The sequence below is a fragment of the Orbicella franksi genome, chromosome 8 (assembly GCF_964199315.1).
Source record: "Orbicella franksi chromosome 8, jaOrbFran1.1, whole genome shotgun sequence".
Taxonomy (NCBI): Eukaryota; Metazoa; Cnidaria; class Anthozoa; order Scleractinia; family Merulinidae; genus Orbicella; species Orbicella franksi.
The window spans coordinates 8,752,146-8,779,684 of record NC_138152.1 but is presented as its reverse complement, the minus strand read 5'-3'; the positions used below and the strand labels follow the sequence as shown (position 1 = coordinate 8,779,684).

The 27,539-nt window shown below is 38.5% G+C and overlaps 4 protein-coding genes across 5 annotated transcripts in view; 2 read left to right on the top strand and 2 right to left on the bottom strand.

Annotated features, from left to right (window-relative positions):
- LOC145494513 (uncharacterized) overlaps window positions 1-27,539 on the top strand; it is a 94,461-nt gene that overhangs the window by 60,406 nt on the left and 6,516 nt on the right. The gene's annotated exons all lie outside the window — the stretch shown is intronic.
- Window positions 77-11,764, bottom strand: LOC145495771 (AP-5 complex subunit sigma-1-like). The gene is made up of 7 exons (XM_081475359.1): window positions 11,166-11,764; window positions 9,169-9,320; window positions 7,109-7,141; window positions 6,202-6,261; window positions 4,253-4,370; window positions 2,745-2,804; window positions 77-1,192 (listed from the first exon to the last, which is right to left on the bottom strand). The coding sequence occupies exons 1-7, from the start codon at window positions 11,247-11,249 to the stop codon at window positions 1,115-1,117; spliced, it is 585 nt and encodes a 194-aa protein (XP_081331485.1). The 5' UTR covers window positions 11,250-11,764; the 3' UTR covers window positions 77-1,114.
- On the bottom strand, window positions 13,732-20,812 carry LOC145495768 (elongation factor 1-alpha). Its single transcript, XM_081475355.1, has 7 exons — window positions 20,764-20,812; window positions 20,050-20,235; window positions 18,949-19,128; window positions 17,786-18,082; window positions 16,021-16,171; window positions 15,269-15,525; window positions 13,732-14,280 (listed from the first exon to the last, which is right to left on the bottom strand). The coding sequence occupies exons 2-7, from the start codon at window positions 20,191-20,193 to the stop codon at window positions 13,921-13,923; spliced, it is 1,389 nt and encodes a 462-aa protein (XP_081331481.1). The 5' UTR covers window positions 20,194-20,235; window positions 20,764-20,812; the 3' UTR covers window positions 13,732-13,920.
- LOC145494514 (ciliary microtubule inner protein 5-like) overlaps window positions 23,783-27,539 on the top strand; it is a 4,333-nt gene continuing 576 nt past the window's right edge. Inside the window, exons 1-3 of the mRNA XM_081474003.1 lie at window positions 23,783-24,438; window positions 26,123-26,162; window positions 26,678-27,539. The exon at window positions 26,678-27,539 is cut by the window's right edge and continues 576 nt beyond it. Coding sequence (XP_081330129.1) covers window positions 24,215-24,438; window positions 26,123-26,162; window positions 26,678-26,863 — 450 coding nt within the window. The 5' untranslated portion in view covers window positions 23,783-24,214 and the 3' untranslated portion in view covers window positions 26,864-27,539. The remainder of the gene's footprint in view (window positions 24,439-26,122; window positions 26,163-26,677) is intronic.

Sequence of the window (27,539 nt, the reverse complement as noted above, 5' to 3'; positions counted from 1 at the left end):
GTAGACATGTACGTAAATTAATACACCAATCCATACAATCCTAAATCCTTCGTCAAAAATAGACTTATTGTGCAAGTTCATAAACATGTGAACGTGCTTTATTTTCATACAGTAGAAAAGCCACATATTAAAAAACTACTACTTTTAAAAAAGAAGGCGCGGTGGCCTTATGGTTAGTACATTCAACTCCCACGGAGCTAGCGGTCCGGGTTCGAGCCCTGGCTGGGGACATTGTGTTGTGTTCTTGGGCCAGACACTTAACTCCCACAGTGCCTCATTCCACTGCAGGTGTACAAAGGGGTATTGGTAAATTTAATGCTGGGGGTAACCCTGTGATGGACCAGCATCCCATCTAGGAAGAAGTAGAAATACTCCTAATCGCTTCATGCTACTGAAACCAGGATTAACTCTGGCCTGATGAGCCACTTGGCTCGTATGCAGACTTAACCCATCTACCTACTTTTCAAAAGCAGGTTAAAATGATTCTGATAATTATAGGATGTTTAGCAAGAAATCAGGATACAGCTTGCTGCTTGCCGTAAATTAATTTTAAATTAATACGATATGCAGTATCCCTGTGATTCCATTACATAAACACCAACGGCATTAATTTTATTGTTGCATGGGCAAAATTAAGAAATTAACCCTCTGATAAGACAACAAACTAAAGTATACATATAATTTACAACCTATGTGCAAGCTACATCTTTTTTTATTTCTTTCTACAACAACAAAGAACAGAGCTCTTCATTTGTCCGGCTGACTGAAGTGGTTCTTGTCCATTGGGGGTCTAATTTGCCAATTTCCAGCTGGTAGATTCACAATCCATGGTTTCATAAGGTGTTTACTGTATTTTGCTTTACTCAGTCCCGTCTACTGTTGTATAAACAATTTGATGGATTACATGTAGGCTATTTTCCATATTTATAATCCATTAAAGGCCATAGTCAACAGGCCAAAAGAACTTTTCAAAGAACTTTTGAGACATGGTGATTGCACGACTTGCAATCACCATGTCTCATTTTTAAGCAATGTTAAGCAATTTTTCCTGCATCTTGCATTGCAATAAAATTGAGTCTCATTTGTTTAAAAAATTCACAGTAACAGCACTTCGTCACTCTCTTTTTAAGTTCATTACTTGTTCAAGTTCTTTCTCCACTTGCCGCAAATATCGGTTGTTCATGAACAGCAGCTGAAAGGGAATCAACAAATACAAAATTTCATTTTGTGGTTGAGGTCATTCATTTTGGTCCCCAGCTATTTTAGCTTGACAGTTACATGACAAATCACACTCCCAAGAATTGGTGGCTGAAAATTGAGGAGGATCATAGGTTGAGTAAAATCAAAATGTATTTCATCCTTTGCCTTGTAAAGGCATTTGCACTGTCAATGAGCCATTACTAACATTTCAGTTTGTGGAGGAAACTCTTTTGCGAGAGTCTTGAGCAGTACTTTGACATTCACAATTCACAAGGTATCGTTTACAATGCTGTAAAAAGTGGTTTAGTGTGTGGATGAAACCCTACTGTGTGTGGCTATTGCCAAGTTGGACAATCAGCTGCCCTTTTGTACAGAAACCTTAGAGGCCGCAATCCTTTCAGTCAGCACCAAATATCAAGACAGGCAAGTTCTGATTAATTTTTGACAGTGTGAAGTGATTCACAGACTTCACCTCAAATTGGACTGGCTGAAGAAAAGAACACAATTCTTTCTTTGCACCTGCTTAAAGCAAATCACGTCTTCAAGTCTTGATTCTTCCCACTGACCTAAAGTCTTATAATTGATTGCAGGCCCTCAGGGGGTGAGAATACAGTCGCACCTCCACTAACGGCCAACTCTCTTCAACAACCACCTCTCTACAAAGGCCACTTTTTTGGTCCAGTTCGACAGTCCATACATGCACTTTTATTTTAACCTCTACAACACCCACCTCCACAACGGCAATGGCCACCAAAACGTGTCCTGACTGCCAAAAGAACCTCTCTACAATGGCCAATTAATCAGTGACTGACGAATGGTGTATACAAAACCTCATTTCTATTGTTAAAGGTCACCAAACTTGATCTGTGCCATGCATCGTTGGTCTGTGTTTCTGTTTAGTTTCTTTTTATTGACATGCTTTGATTGTACTATGTACAGTTTAAATGCTAAAATAAGCATTTTAAGAAAAGAAATGTTTCACCCCCACAAAAAAAAACGGGTGTCGTGTTACATCCCTACCTTCCCATAATGGCGACCTCCCTACAATGGCTCCTTTCCTCTGTCTGCAAGGTGGCTGTTGTGGAGAGGTTCGACAGTGTATGCCAAAGGTACATGTACATGCACCACCCAGGGGGACTTCCATATGAAAAGGTTGAGGATGCTCGTCGCAAAATTTAAATTAAACCCCTAAAGGAGATCAACCTGGGTGTGGCTCGAGCTTTATTTGACTCCTGAAAGATAGGCTCAACAGAATAAGAATTACCACCAGTTATTCCAGGAAAGAGCCCAGCCTTGTAGACCGGACTCAAGAGACCAGTGGAAATCAAGCCTAAAAATGGCCTTCAAGTGCACCGTAACACCCTAAAGATACTTCAACAGCTAAAAATAGTGGTATCTCCTCATCAACATGCTAGCAACCTCAACCTTTTCATGAGTCCCACCCTACTGGGATGCAAACCACCACAGATACTGATCATAAAACAGTTACTTTGTTCAATTTCCTGTAATAAAAAATCTATCCTTAGACATTAAATGTCATTTACCTGACCATTTGGTAGCAACTGGTGGACTATAGCAGCAACCTTGTCCACCTTAAGAATGGCCTACAGCAAACTCAAATAAATTAATAAATTAACGAACACAGCTGAGCACAGAAATAATAACAATTTAAAATAATATTAAATTGGCACTCTGTATGCACATCTCTTTTCATGTCTTGCAATCAAAACTGCAAAATTTGCCACAAAATTACAAGTAATATGTAAGATTTATAAATTTAGTTGCAGCATTTGCGATAAACTAATTTTTGATCAATTGAATAACAGACTGATAAGATACGCAATAATACTTTTGAATTTTGAAAGTCCGTTGATGTGAATTGGACTTATGGAGATTGAAAGTCAGCAAAAATCCAAGATGATGCCAAAACTGTGGAAGGGTCTACTCACTGAAACAATCAATTCTAGTTCCCTTCCAATACTATACTGCATTGGAAAAATTAAAGCCCAAAAAACTCTGCAGGACTTATTAGAAAAGTCTTCCCTTTTCATGTGACATAAATAAAATAAATAAATAAATAAATAAATAAATAAATGAATATACATTTATATAGCGCCATTTTCCACTAATTGTCCATGGCGCTTTACAATACTTTAAAATTGAAATCCTGAGTTTAAAATCCTATGACACAGTGCTGCCCATCTTGCACTTGCTTTGCAAATTCTTTACAGTCAAAAGCTCAAAAACACTTGACGCAAGGAGTAAATGAACCTGTAGAATATCCAGGACATTACAAAAACTGTGATAATAACTCTGCCTATTAAGCTCCTGATCATAATCACCTTCAAACACTCCTTTCTAATGGCTCAGCATGGTTTTCACTTGAGCAAAGGAGTCACAGTCAAAGTTGTAATCAGAGCCTGGCACAGAGTGATATGATCTAGTGAACATCACACCAATGGAGTCAAAAGCAGAATACCAATTCTGCTTATTACTTGGAAGCAGAAGTGAAAGATAGAAGAATGAAAGTTTTTGTAATGTTGGACATCTATTACCATAGAAGTGAAAGAATAAACCAATCACACTGCTTGATTACAGGCCTTTTGATTGCTTGGTTCTTCCACTTCTGCTTCTGACTCCGATAATCTAGTTTTCACTAGATCATAAGCAATGGAGTCTTAAACAGAATCAGAAGAAAATGGAAACATTCTGATTCTTCCAACCCTGATCTGTCAAGCTTATGATTCAGCTTGTGACCCCGATTATTGATTTTCACTAGGTCATAAGCACTCTAAATGACTCTCACTACACCTCTGACTCCATCACTAGTGAAAGCTCCCCTCTGGAACTTTCATTCTTTTCGTTATAAGCCCCCCTCTGAAAGCACAATCCTCTTCCCATTCTCTACACCCCTTATTATTGATACAGGTAATGACCATGACCAGGTAATTACCACTGACAGACATTTTCCTGGTTTGTCATACCTCTGCTTATAGGTAATGACTATACTTCCCCCCTCTGTCACCACAGAAGTTTTTCTGGTTTGTCATACCTCTGACGGCTGAAGGATGACTTGACAGTATTCTTGAAGATGTCTGATAAGGAGATCTAAAATGTTCTCAGCAATTAGCCGGTTTTCATCCTTTTCACACACAAGAGTAAATCCTGAACTTAAAAACAAAAAGATATTTAGATGATAATTACAACATGTTCTACAGTAACTTCATTGTTTGTACACTGTACTTTGCTCTTGCTTTTTTAATTACTTAATAATTAACCTGAGTAATACTTCCATCAGCCTGAGAATCATTCACCTTTGAATTGATTTCATTTCTAGGCATGACCAACACAATAAGATGATTATGTCAAATATGCTTTCTAAATGTTATGGTCAAAATTAGAGTACATTTATTCTTCCCAACTAGGTAAACACCAATCATTATTATTTTATTACATGTATTTGATTAATATATTATTACAGTAAAATTATTTAATAATTAGTTTTCATAGAAACTGGACAAAAAATGACTATATCTTGAAGCTCTGACATGATTCGAGGTTCAAATTCACACACGAAATCTCACATTAAACCAACAAAAGGTACACTCTCTTTTACTGTAAGAAGATGCAAGTTAGACAAACTTGTAAATGGCACATAAAAATGGTCTTTTAACCGTAAATGACCGAGTAATAAAAATAATAATAATAATAATAATAATAATTTATGAAAAAGAGGAGTGTTTATTGTGACAAAAACTAGAGCTAAGCTTTACAAAATGCTATAATATTTACATAATTTGATGTCTATTAAACCTGTAAAACATATTTCCGTATCTAATCATGATATCATGGTTACTACAACTAATACTACTACTAATAATAATAATCATAAACTTTATTACCGTGTCTAAAATGTTTAGCTGAGGGTAAGCATCCCCTCTACTAATTGTGGACACCTACCTAAAAAAATTACAACTATTACAATAATAAGAAAAATTTATGTGATAAAAAAGCTATAAACATGATTATTATTAAAATTCACAAAGGCGGCAATTGCATCTTTCATTGTTTAAAAAGTTACTGAAGTCGCGTTTCCAAATTGTTTTCTTAAATGTATTAAGAGACTGACAGTTTCTTTCATCGGTCGTCAGGTGACTCCAGAGCTTTGGCCCCAGGTATCTGATGGAATGTTTTCCGTACATTACTGTAGCAAAGCGGGGCATTGAAAAGTCTGATTGCCTCAGCCTGTAGGACGACTGATGGGGCTTAAATAGCTCACAGATCGGATTAGGACTAAGCCCATTTTTAACCTTATACATCAGTATGCATATATCTTGTAATCGCCTGTTTTTTAAAGTAGGTAGCTCTGCCCTCGTTAATAAAACGTCATAGCTTGATCGATCATCTTTAAAAACTGCTCTTAATCCTCTTTCTTGTATTCTCTCCAATCTACGTGTGTCACTTGCACGACAGAAATGCCAGACTAGATGACAAAATATTAAGTGAGGTAGGATAGCTGCTTTATAAAGCTGTAATTTGGCTTTTGTTGGGATAAGATTTTTTAGTAAACACCCAAGGGGGTGTATTCCAAAACTGTCCTGGTAGACAAGGCACTTATTTGAGCAGGGGGAGCTTATTCCAAAGTTCAGCAAACAAAATTCATGAAACATGTAATGTATACTTGTTTGTATGTATTGCAAGCAAAAAAGCAAGTTTGAAGTTGGATATGTAAACAGCACGAACATGACTCAGATAAAACAAACATCATTAGTATTAACTTTGGTCATTTATTGAATGTGTAGCATTGCCTATCATGCTTGATGAGGATTCACAAAGAGCACAGAGGGGAGAGAGGGAAAGAGAAGCAGGGAGGGGGGGGGGGGGTATTTGACCTGGCCAGGGACAGCTTGTTCAAAAAGCAGTGACCTAGCTTATAGACAGGGGAGTTATGTGGTTATTTACAGCATACATGTAGACTATTGAATGTGTAATTTATCTTACTTTGCCAATCCCTTCCAAAGAACAACACGTTCAGCTTTGTATGGGTTTCCTGACGAAAGTCTGTTAACCAGCAGGAAATGAACATAATTACAGGTGTAACAGTTAAAAATTCTCTATGTGTGTACCAATTACAACGACATGGAACTTCCTCAGTATAATGGAAATCCTCATAACCCTTGGGTGTACAGGAAAAGTCACACCTACAGCTTAGCAAAGGAGAAACTGAGGGGGGAGAGGAGTTTAATTTGAGGGAATCCCCCTTGTAAGTTGTCATGGTTGAGGGATGGCCAAGAAACAATAGTTTTCTCTAATTCATTTTCCACCCCAAGCCTCTGCACCATATTATCTAGAAGGGTTGCTCTACAAGACAATTTGCTCACTAACTTCATCACAATGGATTCCACTAATACTGTAGACAAACATTTGGTCCACTCCGACCAATCACAGGCCAACTATCACCACTAATCATCAGAAGAATTTCTGCAGTAAAACCCAGAGAGACTTACGATATGAAAAGGTCGGAGATGTTTGTCATCTCACTTAAGAATATAAATCAAGGATTCTGGTTTCACTTAGGGTGGACATGACGAGACGCCATTATTTTTAGCTGTCAAAGTATTTTTAGGGTGCACTCGAAGAAGCAATAATAAAAAAAGTGTTCTTATTTCCATTTTTAGGCCTTTCACCAGTCTCTCAAATCCGGTCTACTAGCACGCGCTCCCTTCTTGAAAAGTGGCTAGTAATTAAGTCAATTCTGTTTTAAGTGGTATCTTTTAGGGGTCAAAAAAAGCTCAAGCCATGCCCAGATAAGCCTTTTTTAGGAGTTTCATTCAAATTTTTTGACGAACATCCCCAACCTTTTCACATGGGAGCCCTCCCTGGGAAGTAAATCCATTTAGATGTGTACCTGAAAACACCTGCCTTAAGATTAGATAGCAGCCTGCAAAAATAGAGATAAATTATGTTATTACCGACAGTATGTGTTTTGTTTTCCTTACCCATCAACTTCAATTTTTGCAGATTTTCAATATATAAATCAGTCAGTGTAGACTGGAGACTATGGACCGGGAGTAAAATGCAGACTGAAGACCAGGGGTAAAATGCAGACTACAGACTGTAGACCTTTTAACTGAGAATTGTGTTACCACTTCCATCATTGAAAGCTACATGTAACCATAAACAGGCTAACCAGAGCATTATTTAGGCTAACATGAGTGATATTCAGGCTAACCAGAGTGCAGACTAGCCTGAAGACATGATTGATCATTGCAGTTATACACACAACTTAAGCAGTTGTGAAATTAAAGCCTGAAAACAATTCAGGCCTGAACAGGTTTTAAACCATTGATCAATCCTGTCATTATATCTTTCTCCCCAGTTCAAGTATATGATCTTTCATATATTCATTTGAACCCTGTTTAAGGTTAGCACTCGATAACTGAAATAACACGATATACTCTCAAAAAGTCTGTAGTCTGCAGTTCGCAGTCTGCATTGTAACCCTGCAGACTCCAGTCTGCAGTCCACAGTCTACATTTTACCCTCAGCATGCATTTTACCCCTGGTCTGTAGTCTGCAGTTTGCAGTCAGTCTGCGTTTTACACTGACTGATAGATAAACAAAGGAAGGAAAATGAACAATGGGTATGAGTCTAATATTGATTGGCTTAGAACTCAGGAGCATGTTTGGGAGGAGTATGTCTGGAGCATGTTCATGCAGAATAAAAAGGGTCTTAAGGGGTCGATTCTCAATCAACACTCAATCAACAGTCAGTTGATAGTTGGCTGAGTGTTGACCGATTCCTAGGTATAGATTAACACTCAATGGCATGTCTGCAAAAATTAATTGACTCTCAACCAACTGTCAACAAAGATGTCGACAAAGTGTTGATTGAGTGTCAACTGAGATGTTAGTCGAGTATTGATCGAGGGCATCGATCGACACTTGACCGCCGATGCCTTTAGTACATATGATCTGTGAGTACTCCACCAGAGAGGCCAACTACATGTACTTCAAAATTTATTGAAAGCACTGTACATATCATCCAATGGAAATCTCCAGTTTATAATCTAATACACTGGAATTTCCATTTTTCAAACCTTTAATTTTTCGAACATCCTGATAACCTTAACCAAAAGTCCCTTCCCCTCAATCAAACACTGAATTTTACTCAACCCTGATTTTTCAAACCAAATTTGGTTTTCTTCGGAGGTTCAAAAAAATAGGGATTCCACTGTATTGTTAATTAATACCTCTAACTAACCAAGTTCGAAGTTCATACAGTAAGCCACGGACCAAGTTTCCCCCCTCAATTTATGCTTAAAGAGTGAAGTGTGTGGGGTACAAATTAAAGGGGAAAAATGGGAGGATCTGTAACTTACAGTAGGGACCGAGAAGGCAAGGTTAGTAAGATATTTACATTGTATTATACCATTAAGTGCAGCTTATAAGCCCCTCTCCCCTCCCCTGGTCATAGGCCCATCTACCTGTAAACCCCAAAATACATCTGGTGATAAGCCCCCCTCTAGCTTTCCTTGTTCTGGAATTATTTTATGATGATGTTTTAAAGCTTATTTAAAAACCAGCACATGAAAAACCTTTTTTGATCAACACAGCTATAGCTCATTTGAAACAGTTTTTTTGTTCCGGTTATAAGTCCCCTCGGATATAAGCTCTTAGTCTTTATATAAGCCCTTACAAAGTTGTATAAACCCAGGGCTTATAAGCAGCAGTTTACAGTATAAAAAAATATCTCTACTGTGTATCCTAAGGGCTAAGTCGTTAGCACGTTTTAATACACAATTTACTAACTTTTACTAACTTGCTGTAAAAGTTAAGGACTCTTGCCGATAAATCACAAAAATTTTTGGCAACAACAACAGCTTTAAATTTTAGCAGGCCTTACAATAGAACACAGCCTGCTAAATTGATGAACCACAGCAAGCATAGTAACAGAGAGATACGTACTCATCTGTTGATGACAATCCGGATAAATCCTCTTGGCTTTCACTCCCTGATGCCACGTATCTAAAAGAATACTCAGATTGCACACGTTGTGCTACTTGTAACAATTGCTCTTTTCTTTTGGAACGCTCATCTTCTCCTGCCACTCCATCAAGCTAATCAATCAATAATAATAATAATTCAGTGCCAAAATAAATTCAATTATAGAGCAGACATTTTGGGCCTAGCCCTTCCTCAGTGCTAATTTAAGCTTTGAATGGGACAAATCATTGAAGAAATAAACAATTATATGCATGACTCTAACAGATAGGTAATAGCGTGCTCACATCAAACTGTTTAAAAATTGAAATCCATGTTTAGTCCATACTGCCTTTAAGTTAGTAGAATACAGGATCTGTGTCAATCAGTAGGTGACTAAGTGTCAAGCTTAAGGACCCATTAACAGATCTTTTCAAGCCGTTGCTTAGGAAAATTTGTTCTCATATAACCCTAACATTTTTAGTTACTGGTAATTCAGAGTTATTTCTTGTGTTTTAACTTTTTCATGATCAGTAACACCAGAGTGATGACATCATTAGGCCACGCCATTGGTCATGCAACTAATTAAATAATGAAGCAAAGGCTCCCAGGTAAATTACTTTATCAGGATTTTTTTCATTGATTTACATGAAATATTTTAAATTTAATCCTCATTACACTATGCATAGATTTTGTTTCATTCCTAAAAGGTCAGATTTTGAGACAATTTCAAAATATTGAAAAATTTGTAATTTTGTGAAAAAAGCATGATTTGTGAAAAGGAATGAATGTCTATGTTTCCACCATTGGCTTTAATCGAAACGTTTCAAAAAAGGCTGGATTTAATTAAAACTGTGTTTCCTTTACCACTTAAAGAAACCGGAAGTGCGCCTGATATATATTGGAAGTTACGCTATCAGTGCATGCACAATTTACACTACCAGTACACTTCGGTAAGATCAAACAAAGCGACATGGAGTTAGTTTTTCACTTTCTTTTGCTCTTGTTTTTCTGTTTTTCTCTTCTTTTGTATTTACTTGTACTTTTTAATTTTGCATTTGTGAAACACAAAGAAAAAACATCTAAAATGTAAGCGAATTTGCAAGTTATTGAGTTATTGTTATTTTCCACGCTCAGGCTGACGTAAGTAACCTGAAGTGAAATTTCACCTCCTTAGCAACATGCGCAAGTGAGCCCACGAGTCGGTTAATGGGCCCTTGATGTCTTATTGGCTCAGAGTTATAGAGGAGTTCACACTCCAAGGGGCATTATGGGTAATCATAATTACAAAGAAGCAAAGCTATAAAACAAAAGTTTATCGACTTTATATTTCAGTTCTGATTTCACATTTGGAGACGAAACAATGATATCCTGTAGACGGAGAAAGCCACGAAAATAACATCTCCATTACTCTGATAAGTTAGGCTAATGTCTCGCTCATTCGACTCAAAAATGCCAGTATATTTAGAAAAGGGTTTTGTCTATTTACAGTAAAAGTTTCTTCTCGACATTGAAACTCAGAATGGATATATGAAGAAAAACCACTTGCCAAGCTTTGTTTCTTTGTAATCTTGCCGTGATTACTTATAGTGCCCCTTAGAGTGTGAACTCCTCTATTAAGACAAAACCGATATGAAATCGAACAATTTCAGTTTCTACAGGACAAAAACTTTGGGGCCGCACACATCTATCCCCACCCCCCACACCCGCCCCTCCACCGGACTGTAACCTTGGGAAATCTAAAGTGGCGGTACTAACTACCCACTCCACCAGTACCGATAAAATGTATAAGTAATCAACAAGGCATGGATCTTAAGTCTGAGTGTATATTTGTCTCCTGAAATATCAAAGCCGAGTGTATGGATCAGTAACATCAAGACTGGTTATTGCTGGACAAACAACATGCAAGCTCATTATCGGCTGGTCCTCATGTGCGCCGCCTAAAAGAGCACAAAATTGACCCAATTGATAAACTTTCTTACCGGAGGCTCGTGTACAAAAGGCGTAGAATACAACACTCGACATGGCCCAGGAGTAAGCGAGTGAATTAAGAAAGCGTATACCATCTTCAGTTATTTTCGTCCCGATCCATCATCTTCGCAGTTTACTCGTTCCAGAGCTTCGCGATTTCTGCTGCCCGATTCACACCGGCAGCGCGTGGACCTGGGTAGGCCATTTGACCTTTGAGCGGGGTATTGGTGGGGGGAGGGGGGAGGGGGGAGGATTGGATTTGACATAGGCATAAATTATTTTTTTAACCCTTTCATGCATCGAGAATATTTTTCTCGGGATATGCATGCATGAATTTTTTTTTCCCTGTAACATACTTTCTCACTAAACGTGCGCGAAGTTTTTCTTCGAGACGGAGTGGTCCAGTCTGTCCACGGCAGTCCCTCTATTTTGTTTTGAGTTCAAGGAGATCGCAAGCTTAGCGACGCAATAAAGAAACTCCCAGAAAAAATAACCGTCTGTGGACAGACTAGCAGTGGTCGTGTATTTCACTTCTTTGGTACAAGCATGTTTGCTGGCTACCTTTTTCTTTTCCGTCTGTTCCGTCAAAGATAAAGATCACATCATGTCTAAAACACAGTGAATAAACTTTGTTTATTGAGAAAATTTTGGCAATGATCTGTGAAAAGTTGCTTAAGGCCTCTCAATTAACGCATGACTGTATCACGTTGTTGCGAAACAATTTTTTTTCTGAGTTGTTTCCGACACATGATGAATCCTGGCCTGGCAGTATTTTTACCTGTCCCTGCAGTTCGAGTTGATCAGGTGTCTGAACAGTCTAATTCGACTCCAGTCATGGGTAAATTTGCCATCTTGTTACTGATGCTACTGATGTTATAAAAACATTTAATGCCAATTGCACGATCCGTTAGATCACTAACTCGGCAGAAGAACAAGATCTCTTTCGGTATTCTGTAACTGGTTTTCATTAGGTCCCAGTTCTCCACTCTGTTCGCTTGTATTTTAAGGCTTGACAAGAAAACCTTACACTGCAGTGGCGTCCGTAAATCATGCCTCAGATGGCTTTCGCAAGCTACAAAGATGGGAGATGTTTTTATATCACATGATATGAGATCACAAGCTCACGTTTCTTACATCAAAGTAAACACAGAGACATCTGTCTCTCTCTCCCGATTCTATTTCCGGGGAGAGGCGGCTGTCACACAGGCTTAGCCACAGACATCGCTTTTCAAATTTCCCGACTAAGCGTGTGAGCGTGACTGTGAGCCGTCACGCTCGCAGGCTTTTTCAAGGAAAAGACTGCTCGCAGTCTAAAAAATTTCCCTGACCAAATAAATAACTACGAAATGTTCAATGTACATCTGGGCGCAACAAATCGATAATTCGATTAAAATCGATAGCACAAGTTGTAACTATCGATTTTTGAAATTAAAGCGATTTCTATCAATTTCTATCGAAAAATATCGATTATGTATACTTTCCTCTCGCGTCCGCCATCATGTCTGCGTACGAAGTACGAGGTTTAAAGTTTGGTTGAATTGACTTCATTCAAGGCACAAATGCAGTTTTCTTCAGGAACAATATTCTTCAGTATTTTTGCAATGATGTATTCTGTTTACTGGGTTAATTCCACAGATTTTATCATCCTTCGGTGTCCATGTGATATTCAACAACTTGCTGATACTGGTGGAAGAATTTTCCTCTGAAACCGTGCGTTACAGGTTTCCTAACTGTGACATTCTGGCACGTGTGTTTTGCGCCATCTCCAGGTTTCATTGCTCACACGTTATCAAGACGGTTATTTTTCGTTTGATTTCGGATCGGCTTTTTCATTTCGAGATGCGAACGATTTTTTCAACAGTTTCGTTCTAGTAATCGACCAAAATCTACAATGCCATCCCAAATCGCGTGATTATTTTATCGATAATTATCGATTACTTTAACTAATCGATTTAAGAGTATCGAATAATATCGATTTATCGATTAGGTTTTCGATGATCGATTTTTTTCGCCTTGTGTACATGTAGCCTCCAACCTCCCCTTGACCGGCCCTTGACACCACCTTTGTCATCTAACAAATTATTTTAATTAAAAGCAAACAAACAAACAAACAAACAAAACATCGTTAAGAGAACAGTGACCCAAAATGATTCTTTCGGCTTTCAGTGGCATTAAAATCACCAGTGATGTGTTTCAATTTCCCCACTGTTCCCAGACCTTGAAGAATTCTTTTTCCCCTCCCGTGGCAATCCTGCATTTGAACATACTATATATCCTTCCATTACTCTTGAACTTATGGTGGTGGTGGGGGGAGGGGGTATTGTAGATTGAGAAAGTCTGCATAAGGTTAGCCTCATATGCAGACATTCTTTGGGCTCATCACGCAATCTTGCTCAGGAAGTTTGCGTGACGAGCCCAAAGAGTGTCTGCGCAGGAGGCTATCATGAGGTTAAAATGCTTTTATGTATGACAAAAGAATCTCCCACACCCACAAAAAAAGGAAACTAAATGAAAATGTAGCTTCTTTTCCCTGCAAGTAAGGAGACAAAGCTAATTACTGACTCAATCACATTCTCCACTAACTGTAACTTTTGTTTATTTATTTCTACCAAGTACACTTATCCTTCAGAAATTAAGATAACAGCACGGCTGTCTCCGCCTCCTGACAGATTTGCGATGGAACAAATAGCAAAGAAGCCATTCTACTACAACAGCATGATTGACTTGTAAGCGGAGTCTCTTGGAATTTAAATTGAGCATGGAATTTCACTTTTTCTTCTGGGCTTTTGAAGCAGCTTTGGTTACCTTGCCTTCAGCGTCAGTCTTTTTTACCACTTCCTTAATAACGCCAACAGCTACAGTCTGCTTCATGTCACGCACGGCAAAGCGACCAAGGGGGGGATATTCACTGAACGGCTCAACACACATTGGCTTGGAGGGTTCCAAAACGATGATGGCAGCGTCACCTGACTTGACCATCTTCGGAAGATCTTCCAACTTCTTTCCACTACGACGGTCAATCTTCTCAACCAGTTCACTAAACTTGCAGGCAATATGGGCAGTGTGGCAATCCAACACAGGAGCATATCCAGCATGGATTTCACCTGGATGGTTGAGGACAATCACCTGCCAGAATGAAATGTACAAAAAAAAACATGGGAAAGGATACCATACATGTAGTTATGAGGTAGCTCCTGCAATCTTTAGCAAATTCAGCCCCACCTCATAGGATTAACTGTCCCAAAAGAAACAGAAAGCCAAACCTGAGTCTGGATAAGCAAAATAGCAGATTAACCCAGTCTGCCTATTGCACAAACTTTAAAAGTATGGACCCACCTTTTCCTCTATAAACTGCCATAATGCTGAGAAATTACCCATGTTTATGTGGATGTGATTTTGACGGGAGATTGTTTCTTTGCTTATATTCAATTTAGAGCTCTCAAAGAAAAAAAAAAAAAAAACAGAATTGCCTAAAACACTGTGATCTAGCCCTGTTAATGTAGCCTTTTTAAAACTGGGGGGGAGGACATTCACTAGCAGGGCTGTCAATAAGGGCTGTAGCCCAGAACACTGGATATGACCAAGTATGTCAATGGACCCTTGATGTTGCAGAAGAACTTGCCCAAAGTTGAAACAATTCACCCATAAAGTAGCACACTTGTTACAGGTGAATCAAAACTTAATTAAGCCTTGACTGGAGGACAACCAGGCTCAGACAACTTTATTACCATGGAAACTTACATCATTAACACTTGGCATTTTTATGTAGATTGTTTCGCTGCCTACAGAATGAGGCCTCTTCATCTGAACAAATTTGCATGTACACACCAAGAGGTCTCCTTCCTTTGTTATCGTTATCAAAAAATGCATCAAAAATATGGAGTGTTCATGGTTTAAGTAACCTTAAGTTGTAATGAACCTAAAAATATGATGACCCAAAACACTTCCTTGTAACTGGTCCAAAGGATATCCATTAATGGACTATCAAGATTTAACTGGATTTTTCCCAATTTGTGTTATGCTAAACAAGAACTCAAGTCAGAAAACACTTGGTTAACTTTCACTGGGAATAACACCACTGAAGAGTAAGAAGTAATAGAAGAACAATTCCTACCTGTGCTTTAAAATTCTTGGCTTGCTTTGGTGGATCATTTTTGCTGTCTCCAGCAACCATGCCACGTTTGATTTCCTTTACTGAAACGTTCTTAACATTGAATCCAACATTGTCTCCAGGCAGGGCTTCTACAAGAGCTTCATGGTGCATCTCAACAGATTTGACCTCAGTTGTGAGTTGTGCAGGAGAAAAAGTGACAACCATTCCTGGTTTCAAGATCCCAGTTTCCACTCTACCAACAGGCACAGTTCCAATACCTGCATTAAGTCAAATAAGGCAAACTTTTAATTAATATTCTCATATTTAAAGAGCAACTACTCAAAACAGGCCACCTTGAGGAAAACTAACCAATCAAAACGTTAACTGAGAACAATAGACTGGTAACTTCTTGCGACGAGATAATATAAACACTATCCACTCCTCTGTATTATATACCGTATTTACCCATGTAAAAGGTGCAGCTTATCTGCCAGTGTTCACGGTAAGTTTGGTGACCAGGTTATAACATTCAACTTGTGCTGCACCTTGTTGGCCTTTGATGTCACTGGCAGCAAAGCGTGGGAAATTGCAGGGAAAGATATTGTTACCATTGGAAACAAGGAAAGTTGCCTGTGGCAACACCATAATTTAAAGTCCAAAACATTGTCACCAAAGCTACTTCTCCTGTTACTCAACTGATAATTGTAGTACTTCAAGAACTTTACCATATCCAAGAGGTTTCCATGAGTGATTATGTAGAACGATTAGCTTACCTCCGATCTTGTAAACATCCTGCAATGGCAATCGCAAAGGCTTGTCTGTTGGACGCTTTGGAGGAAGAATGGAATCCAGGGCATTGAAGAGTGTTTTCCCAGAAGCATTTCCATCCTTTCTCTCAATACTCCATCCCTTGTACCAGGGCATCTATAAATAAAGGCACATATATTGATAAAACTGAAAAATACTGAGAGAGGACCAGAAAGACCTGATTGAACAGGTTCTTATTTAGGACTAGCAAAAATCAAAGATTATGAGTGTATTTGATGCATTCACTTCACAGTTTGAATGATTTTATTAGACGACTTTTCACTCCTGCACATTACTGAAGTCAGCATTTCTATTATGAACAACCAAAGTTTTACAGACAGATATCAAGTCCTAGGATCTTACAGTAACAATCATTTCTGGTAAAGTGTTGTTACCATAATTCAGAAATAATGAAACCAAAAAATTGTTTGCCTTGGACATCTTCAGCCTTGCCAATCAAAATTCATTTGACAAGTTTTTTCTGTTCTATTTATCAACAATTCGAGTAGTTCCTTTGATTATAGCACTATGATTATGCATGAAACTATATTGTTTTTTTAGGTCACCAGTTCACCATCTGGTAACAATCCCAAAGTGCATCGCACAGTATGTGCAATGCTGGTTGGGGTGGATTTAGGATGGCAGACTTGTGATGGCGGACAAATGGCTGATATAGAAACACTGCAACTGTTGGTTTTCAACCTAGCAATCATTAGTTTACATGGCATCCACTGGTGACTGCAAAGAACACATCCAAAAGTTGACTTTGTATAATTAAAAAACATTCAGAAAGAGGTAATTTTGTACTGATTTTGAGACGGTTACTGAGAACATCACCTCACTTACTAGCCAGGATCCATGCCACTGGGTACATGTCAGCTTATTTATAGTATTTATTTCATTTCTTTCTCTTTTCTCTAATATTATTTTGTTTACTTTTATTTGGGTCCAAATCAAGCATGAAATTTTGAAAAAAAAAAAATTTTCATTAAAAATCGTTTCCCACTATTGCTGGACACGGAATCCAAAAAGTGTTACCAATGAAAAATGAAATCTTAGAGTTTGAGATATAACAATGACTAAGTCCACTATATCCCTGTGATTTTGGTTACTAAACTTGTTTTATGGTCCCCTCTGTGAGCTTATGATTTGTTGCACGACAGTACCATTTTCTGTAGACTCACAAGTTAGAACTAAAATATTTACACGACTGTTGGCCGATCTAAATTCAAATTAAGTTCAACGTTTGACCCATAAATTGAGCTTTACCCGTTTGGGCCAACTCAAGTTGCAATTTGATTCATTTCATGCGAAGTTAGACATTTGACCTGGGCCTTAGCTATGCTGATGAGTCACCAAACTCCAGTACATGCACCAATTTTTCCAACCAATGTGGCCAACTGCCAGAACACTGCGAATTAAGACCATTTCACACGAGTTTCAAGGTCCATGCACACGGTGTCTGCCAGTTCATGGGACATGCACCATGTAAACAGAAGATCAATTTAAATAAACACACTCTGAATATTAGTTTACAGGGTATTAGGTATTAGTTACATGTGTTTTTCAGTAAAAATTGTTCTTTGACTAATGCTTGCTTCTGAGTACAGACAGAGAATAACCATAGACGCCACTGAAATACAAAGTTATAAACAAAAAAATAAAACCTGCTTTATGCTGGTCTTCTGTCATACAAACAGATCTTGATGTGTGATCTGCTAAATTGCATACCTTTTCACTTGGCTCCAGCATGTTATCTCCATGCCAACCAGAAATGGGAACAAAGGCAACGGCCTTTGGGTTGTAGCCAACTTTCTTGACGTATTGCGAAACTTCCTTCTCAATTTCCTTAAAACGGGCTTCACTGTAATTAGGCTCGGTACTGTCCATCTTGTTAACACCAACAATAAGCTGCTTCACTCCCAAAGTATAAGCTAACAGAGCATGCTCACGCGTTTGGCCATTTTTGGAGATTCCAGCCTCGAACTCACCGGTGCCAGCAGCAACAATCAACACGCCACAGTCAGCCTGAATATAGATTTGAGCAACAAATTAGTTTTGGGAGTAGAGGGCTAGTTTCACAAAGACGATGATGGACACTGATTAGAGTGCCGAGTGGGCAAGCCTCTAAGGAGGTCTGGGGTTATGCTCCTCATAAAATTTTGAAATTTGGAGGCTCTGAATTGACCCATGCCCTGCCTGAACTGTCCTGAGACAAGGACAGTCAAGGTTCAGCCACAAACCAAAAAGCCTGTGTTCTCCTTAAATTAAACCTAACAACTCACAGATGTTTCATTTCACAAAAAGTAGGCAGCACAGAAATTGAAGACGCCAGTATTTTAGCCAGCAACTGGTACTTAATGAGAACCCTGATTCATATGCCATTAATATTCTATACAATGGAAATCAACCATCTTAGCAGACCTTTCTGGAAACAGGGTATTTCAATGGGTTTACAATGGCACATTTAAGGGTTGTGATTCACAGATTTTGCTCCATTTTCTTTGTTTCTGTTTTTCAAGGTTTGTAGATTACCATCCTAATTATGCCCAACACCAGCCAAAGAGGCAATCATCAGAAAGACCTTGAACTGCCAAGGTTACATGTTATCAAAATGCGCAGTTAGTATTACAATACTACTGTCGTTTGCAGCAAATTTGTTTCACTTCTAGTAGACCTCTATAACCGCTATATTGGTGTACCAAGATACACCAACAGAGCAGACCCCTACTCAGTTATGTTATGTTCCAAATATTGTTTCCTCAATCATTTGGCTACAATGAATGTTACAACGTGAAACTTTCTGCAGTTTGCTTCTTTCTTAACACTATACAACTCAAACATGCATTACCATTTGAGTGCAGTGTTCATTCATAACAGCATAGAGGTCTTACCTGTGATGTTCCAGTGATCATGTTCTTGATAAAGTCACGATGTCCTGGGGCATCAATGACAGTAACATAGTACTTCTCAGTCTCAAATTTCCAGAGGGCAATGTCAATAGTGATACCACGCTCACGTTCAGCCTTGAGCTTGTCCAACACCCAAGCATACTTGAATGAACCTTTTCCCATCTAACAACAAGAGGAAAATAAAAATGTCAGTTCTATTAGTTTTGTTAAAGAAGCTCAGTCAGGGTGTTTTGTCTCTTTTTGGCCACGTACAAAATCTCCCTTAAATGGACAGAAACCTGAAAATACTAGTTTGCTAAGATAGAAAACATCGAAGAGATAATAACAAACCATTAAGGAACACGGGTGGTCAAGGATGGCGAAGATTGACACGGATTGCAAACAATGAATTTGAAAAATTTAGGCGGAACTTTTCAAAATGTGCAAACCACAACCAAGCTCCTTTAAGTCCTCAACTCCTGTTTCTACAAAGGGCTCCCCAACAAAAATAAGGAGAAACTCTTTGTCCCTGGGAAGAAATGGTGCCCTGCATAGGGTATGCCCTGAATAGGTAACAGAATTCAATGTTGGAGCTAGCCCTGTTATGGATTTGCATCCAAGCAATAGGGATACCCATTTTTACTCTGTGCTATTTCATGTGCAAAAATTTCTTTCTGTGTGACCCAGGGTTAACTAGCTTTTCTGTCCCTGGACAGGACAGCACATTTAAGCCCATTGTTCATGCATTTAAATGGACCAAACAGAGGCTGCACCATAATCTGGATTACCACAGGTATGCTGGTACAGCGGCATCAGTTGCCTTCACCCACCACAACCCACTCTAACCCTCTCCCCCTTCAAACCTTCCATGTTCACTCTTAACTTCTTTTTTCTGTTTAAGGGGGAACATTTGTCAGTTCATAAGTTGCTTCTTGAACTGGATCATAAATTATCAGTTTCCCTATTCAAAACAATACTACGGTAGAAAAATCGATCACAGTCCGGGGAATGAAAGAGAAAATTTAAGAGAATGTTCGATTGTTCGGCGATGAACACCAAAGTCGCTGGCGAGCGAAACATTGAACACCACCACTCTTAGCTTACCTCTTGGGCCTCCTTCTCGTACTTTTCGATGGTTCGTTTGTCGATTCCGCCGCATTTGTAGATCAAATGGCCAGTTGTGGTGGACTTGCCAGAGTCTACGTGGCCGATGACGACGATGTTGATATGAATCTTTTCCTTTGGCATTGTTTCCGCTGAAAATTCTTATTCTTGTTCGACGAGATGTTCCTGTTATAGAAAAGCCAGTTCAGCGTTGTTTACTCACAAAGGAAGAATTCAAGGAATCATTCAACAGTGTTAAGTTGCAACATATTTTTCTCCTATCAAGGGTAGCGTAACCACTTTCTCTGAAAATTTCTCTGAAAATCTTACAATCCCAACATCACGTGCTGAACTCTTTTGCGGACCTTTCGAAAGAAAGCGACTTTCAATTCTTCATTACCGCATTTCAGATTACTGTACCATGAAGAAAAACAAAACGAATACGTTCAGAAAATGGTTGTGTTCTTTTGCTTGATGCTCTGAGCCTAGAAGGCCACAAACGCAACCGAAAAATCGGGGATAAGACGCCATAAGATTGAACTGATTGCTTACGCACCCTTGACATTTTTCGCGTTAAAACATAAGTAAAACCTTGAACTAACCACATATAAAAGAAGTGCCACAAATATCGAACTGTTCTAATAAAGAAATATGTTCCGATGGCAACAAACTAAGCAAGATCTAACCCGATGAAACAACCACAATCGCACATACCTTCGCCTCACTGAGAGCCTACGAATAAAAGAGGCCGGTCTCATGCGTGGTGAAGGTTTTATTCAGAGTGCCCAGAGGGGGGATAGTCTTATTGACGTCATTGCATCACGATACAGATAAATTGTGCAATAACTCCAGGGGCTGAGCGACCAGTTTGGAATTTCCGTATTTTCGAACCTTCACTTCACTAAAACAAGAAAGAGCAATTCATCTGAAAAATATTTAGACGCATAAGAGAAGCTCTCAAGATTACAGATAAAAGAAGAACGAGTGTAAAATTCGAGCACGAAACTTTGTAATTAGTGCTATTGTTCCAGTTCTTTTGATGGTATGCGCGAATGAAAACACATTCCTCCGACGAAAAACAAAGCAAGAACAAAACAAAAACGCCAGAGCAAAGAAAGGTATTCTGTCAGTAGATAAAAAAAGTAATAATTGTTGTTACAACAAAAGAAAGAAACTGAGAAGGACGCGAGATTGAGCCAGAACACAAAACAGGCCAAATTTTTAAACAAACTTTGGTCAAAAACACATGACTTTTTTTTTTACCTGAACAATTCTGCTTTTCCACAAAATCGAAAAAGCTCGGACAGAAAGACTCAAAAAGCCAGCTAGAGGTAACTAACAGAATCGGAAACAATTTGCCGTGTCTATACGCATGGCTAATTAATACTCATTCATGATCAGGAAAACACGCTAGCAACACAATAACATAATTAGCCACTATTGAAAAAGACAACCCTGCCTCTCTCATGTTTCATGGAATCTGACTGGAAAAGTCTTTGTTCTGGACTCAAAAGCCCACGTTTTAAATTACAAACAAAAGCCGGCTGGTCTTTTCTAAAAACATGATTAGCGGCACTAGGTGCCTCACAGGTCGTATAATTTGTGAATTTTCGTTTGAACAAGCGGACGTCTACAGGGTCTTGGTTTGAAACAGAATGTTCCATAACTTTGAGAAATTCTGGCTTTTTATTAATTCTCAAATACGATAGGTACTACAAGCAGGCATAAAAAAGGTTGAAAAATTAGCTCAAAAACGGGGCCAAAAATTGTTCAAAAGTTGCCCAAAAATGACAAAGGTTGCTCTAAAAGTTCAAGAAGTTGCTTTAATTTAGCATACACCACTGTATTCGCATAAAGGCTTTATAAAACAACTTGCTATATTTCAGCCATATTTGACAGGTTATACTGAACCCGAAATTCAAAATAAAGTAAACACGTACATAAATCGTGTATCTCAGCGACCTGGGGGGGGGGTACCCCCTTACATGGGCTATATAGGTATGTGCGGCCCCAAAGGCTATGGTTTTTCACCCGTTTTGGTCATAAATAGGGTATGGTTTTTGCACTCTAGCTATGATATGGGTATTTTTTTAAGAAGAAGCCACGTTTTCGTAATTATCGAAAAGAAAATCAACAAAAGCTTTTCACCAATTATGTTTACGGTAATTTAACATTGGTCTGAACTAGAGAACTAATTGCAACGCAGGTCTGAAACAGGGTTTTGATTTAAGGGTCACGTCATAAATAGGGTTTCGAATTTATGGTCAGGTCTTAAATAGGGCAGGGAGTATCGCAGATTTTGGTCATAAATAGGGTGAGGGTTTTGGGAAGTGGGCTGCACACTCCCGCCGGCGAAACCGAATGGGCTTTTGACCCGTGGCCCTTGAGGACGAAGGGTCTAATTGTTTTAGTATCATCCAACTAGACGGACAGAAAAGGTAATAATAAAGTTAGCAAAAGCAAGTTGAAAAAATATTTATTTGGGAATTAAACGAAAGAAAGCGTCACGCTCGATGGCGCCAATTTCGCTACTCGATGACTATTACTAATAGTCCCCTAGTAGCGTAGCCAATCAAAATGCAGGATTTGCATTAGTCCACTAGTTGGGTGATACTAATGGCTGTTGTCCTGTTCGTGGGCGCTACGGAGTCAAAAACGAAGCGAGACAGTATTAGGCTTCAGGCTTCAGTATTATCAGATGTATTATCAGTATTATCAGATAATTTCGCTTTAGTGTATCTGTAGTCTCTCGTCGTAACTGTTGTTAATTATTATTTGTAATATCGTTAGTTTATTAGTTTTAGTCATCGTTGTCAATTCTAGTCTCTTTAGTTCTCTTGTTACCTTCAGTTGTATTTAGCTGTACCTAGTTGTATATTAATAACTCGTCCAAACATGACCCGCCTAGATTAGCTCAGCTATCCGCGGGCATGTTACAATTGTAATTTTAATTTGATAACAAATAAAATGTATGTAAATGTATGTAGATGAAGTTGAACCAGATATCCTCTGAAAATGTGGAAATTCTTAGATACATCATAAATACAGGACTTTATCCAGGGGTTAGAACTAAAATAAAATACAAAAAAAAAAAAAAAAACCTTGGAAGAGGGTTTAAAGAAGTGAACTCGATACAAAAAAAAACTCCCTAAAAATAAAATAAAATTCATTTCTGGCTTGATCAGTACCGCGCGCCGGTGATCTCTGTTTCGATTCTGTTAAGCTTCTCTTTTATGAATAGATTTTGTCATATATGCTAAAATAAGTACTTTTTAAAAAAAAATTGTTGTACCCCGAAAAAAAAGTGGTGTCACATAACATCCTTACTTCATTATAACGGCACCTCTCTACAACAGTCACTTTCTTCTGTTCGCAAGGTGGCCGCCGGCCGTTGTGGAGCTGGAGAAATTTGACTGTAGTTTATTTCACGTCTTGACACAGGGAATGGTTGCCCTAGCCTTTCTCCCAAACTGGGTGCTCATGATAAAAGTGCTCGACCGAAAAAGAAACTACTAAGGTTGTCCAAAAGTTGCGGAATTGGCTGGCTATTGGTTGCCCACACCATGTACCACAATACAAAACTTCAAAGACTTCAAAAGTCGTTAAAAGTGTCCAAGCACAATTTATATATTCCTACAGAAGCAGGAGCCCATGACCCTGACAAGAAAGACTGTTTTCTTTACATAATAATTCCCTCTTCGGGGCTAATAGTCTTTCTCACGGTTTTGAAAGCCATCCGTTGGCATGGCGGGCAGGCAACAAACGTGTTTGGATGAAAGTACCGATGGCAAATGATTTCCTTTAAAAATAAATTCTGAACAATTTAAGAATAGCAAAATAAGACAAAGGATCGATTGCAGTAACCAAATTTGAGGGATGCAGCTGTGCTTGATCGCGTGCAGTCGAGTTATTTTCCATACATTTCGGTTGTTTTGTGTTTTCTTCCCGGTAGGCCTGGGAGAAAGAGTCGGATTGTTTCTTGTTTCCTAGCAACACTTCGTCACATGACTTCTAAACTTTCTTTAGCTCCAGTTGTGTGAGTCATTCTAGAACAAAACATCTCTGTGGTTCTTTTCGTGGCTGGGGGTGAATTATCAGTTGAAAAGAGCAACTACTACTGTTAGCACTGCAATTTTACGATAGAAAACGCAAACACTGAAAGCTCATGGCGGGAAGTCGAGCTGCTTCGGCCGGCAGATTTCCCGATTCGACATGGCGGCCAGGAACTCCGAGCCTTTATCACGACAAATGTGCTCCTCAGAAAGAAAGAGTCAAATCTGCTCCTCCACGAACTTACTCTCAACGAGAATACGCTAAGTGTGATGTTGTTCGAAATGACGAGATCTGGAAAAATCGATGCAAGAATGAAGGCAAAATGACGAGAAAATGGTAAGAGCAAACATATCATTCATCAAACGTTCTCTCTTGTTTTGAAACAGTTTCCGGGTTGAATCGAAGCTAATATGCTGGCCTCGTTGTTGAAATTTACGTGGAATCTTTTGTGTTTTTTTTGCAATGTGGTGATTTGTACTTTATCTACGGTTCACGAGGCTCGTGTTAAGATCATACATGTTCATTTTTTATTTTTTATTTTTTATTTTATTTTTTTTTTAATTTTTTTTTCGATCAGTATCGTTGAACTGATATGATATAAGCTGAGTCATGACATTAACACTCGTTGATATTGGTTGTTAGTGATCACAAGTATATTAGGGTTTTGTGACCGCAGCACTCCGTATTCAATTTGGACCTAGTGTTTGGCAAACGAATGCGTCCTACGTTGCAGTTAGGTCATTTAATTTTACAGTAACCCTTTTATGCTTTTCATTCCACTAGGAAAAACAAAATATGCATTTTTAGAAAATATTCTTAACCAACTCACGTAAGGTCACAGAAATGCTTACGTGATGGGGGCCTAAGTGGCATGGAGGGGGATATATAGGGGGGAATATAGGGGGGATATGTAAAGGTCATAAGGAGATAGGGATAGAAAGTCAAGTTTCATTAATAGGAGGGGAGGGATGATTTTATGTTTCTAGAGTGAAGTTCTCTCCAGAGCTTTCTGCAGTATTGGAAATAGCAGAAATTATTGTCACGCCAAATTTGAACATTTCAAGTAATTTTACAAATGTGATTGTTCATAATGTCTGAAGAGCAAAATGACAAAGCTTGTCTACACAGACCATGTTTACTTTGAAACAAGTTGAAAATCCTATATCAAACTGATCTTCATTTTGTTCCACTTGATTTGACCCTGCCTCCAGACTCACTTGTAACTGTGATGATTCACCCTACGAATGAGCGCCCCCATTCAAATGTGTGTTTATTAACAAGCGCCTCTATTCCAATAAATGCCCCCATTCCAATAAGCACCTCCATTTTAATAAGCCCCCCTGTTCTAATAGAATATTACGGTGCTGTCAGAATACGTGTCAATGGAGGTTCATCTTCCTCAATTGCTCACATATAAGTAATGTCGCATTAGAAAGCAGAGGTCTTCGTTGGAGTTTTTCGACTATTCTGTCCATACGAGTGCATAATTCCTTCAAACGATAACTGTACATTTACCGTATATTTGTTACAGATTCTGTTAATGTTCCTTATTGTAATAAATACTGTATTAAAGTTCTATTTTGAACACTTGGTTGGTTCGCAAAAAAGAAACTGTCCTGAATATAAATGCCCTGTCGAGTGAATAAGCACCCTCCCTCAAGGTACCTAAAACATAAGCACCCTGAGTGCCAAATCGAATCATTAAATGTGAAACAAACACGATCAGAAGCATTAGGTCATCAGTTTATTTGTGTATGCAAATTTCATAAAAATGTTTAGTAATGTCTGACCCAATTTGTAATAAGTTCAGTCAAAATAGAGACTTGAAGTGACACATGTACATGTCATGTGTTGAACCAGAAAAATTATGTCCTTAGTGCTGTTTCTGGTATCTAAATGTATTTCACCCAATTTGACCAGGTGATGAATATTTAATGCCCTAAATGTAGTATCATAAAGTTCTATTGGGTGTAGCCTGATAATATTTTTTTTGATAATACATTTTGTTATTATTTTTTAGGGAAGAAAACTGGGGTTTTCTCAAAGACTATGACCCAAAGGTAAGAAAATATTAAAAGTCATATTCCTTAAGAGCAATGGCCTTCATTTTCTCGACAAATTTAAAATTGATGAATACTTTATTATTAATGAGTTTGAGGATATTTTTTAATTTTACCCACCTGCCTCCTGAAGGCTTTCCCAAGCCAATCTGCCGTTGTTCACTTTGACAAGTTCAAAACGTTGCATTTGTGTGTTGCGATTGGTAGATTTTGATCCATTCTGTTTCCTTTTTTTCATGATTATTTTGAATAAATATCATAAATGATTGACAGTGCTCAGCAAAAAATGCTATCCTTAGTTGAAAAGTGGCTGTCCAAAATGTGCAGTATATGGCCTGCTGAAATGAACAATTTATACGGCAACATATGAAAAATAAAACCATGTTCTTTTTAAATAAGTGGCCGTCTTTAGGATGCCTGGATGACCATCAGGCTAAGAGCCTGATGAGAAGAGTACAATCTCCTAGAATTAAGTGAGTTACTGATACCGGAGTGTTAACTTCTCAATATTGTAGGGGAGACTCAAACCAAAGCAAGAACTTCCGGAAAAAGTGAGTGTCTACTCAGACAAGGTGCCAAACACAACAAGTCGACAATTTGGACACAGAGCAAAGAGTGCGCCAGCAAGGACAATGCAAAAATTTGAACGGCTTATGAACTATAGAGTAAAGTCGAACAAGGAGTTGATGTGCTATGACTAATGCTTTACATGTAAAGAGTTCACAGACAAGCCCAGCTGGTTGCCCAAAGGATAGATGATGCTATGGACTAGATAAATCACTACCCACCAACAAGACCAAAAACACCCTGGGGTACTCCCATATGAAAAGCACAGGGTGATTGTCATACTGTTCACAGGTTAAAAAAGCAGGTTTGGTCCCTCTTGGGGCGTTCAGCTTCAAAGACTCCACAGCGGAAGCTTTTGCGGTACCTTTTAGGGTATTGAGCCAAAAAAATATGACAATGAGATAATGTGTTGTTGTAGAAGTGGTACATCTTCAAGGGTGGAAACAATTTCCTCACACACCCACGAAGCAGGATCTTGATACCTCTTAGAGGTACGTTTCAAAATTTCTGATGAACACCCCCATCCTTTTGATAAAGGAGTCTCGCCCCCCCCCCCCCCTACCCTGGGGTATCATCCACTCTTTGAACAACCAGTGTTATGAACTAAATAAATGTTGGGTACTGCATATGTGCAGATTAGTATAGAGTGTAAATAAGTAAGCCTAAAATGAATTTTTGCCCTAACAATAACTATATGTTGTTTGCGATATATTCATCAATTAAAAAAATGTGAAGTGTTTGCTTCAAATAGGTGTAGAAATAAATATTCGAGCTATGTATACTAAAGTATACTTATAAGTTTATGTACAT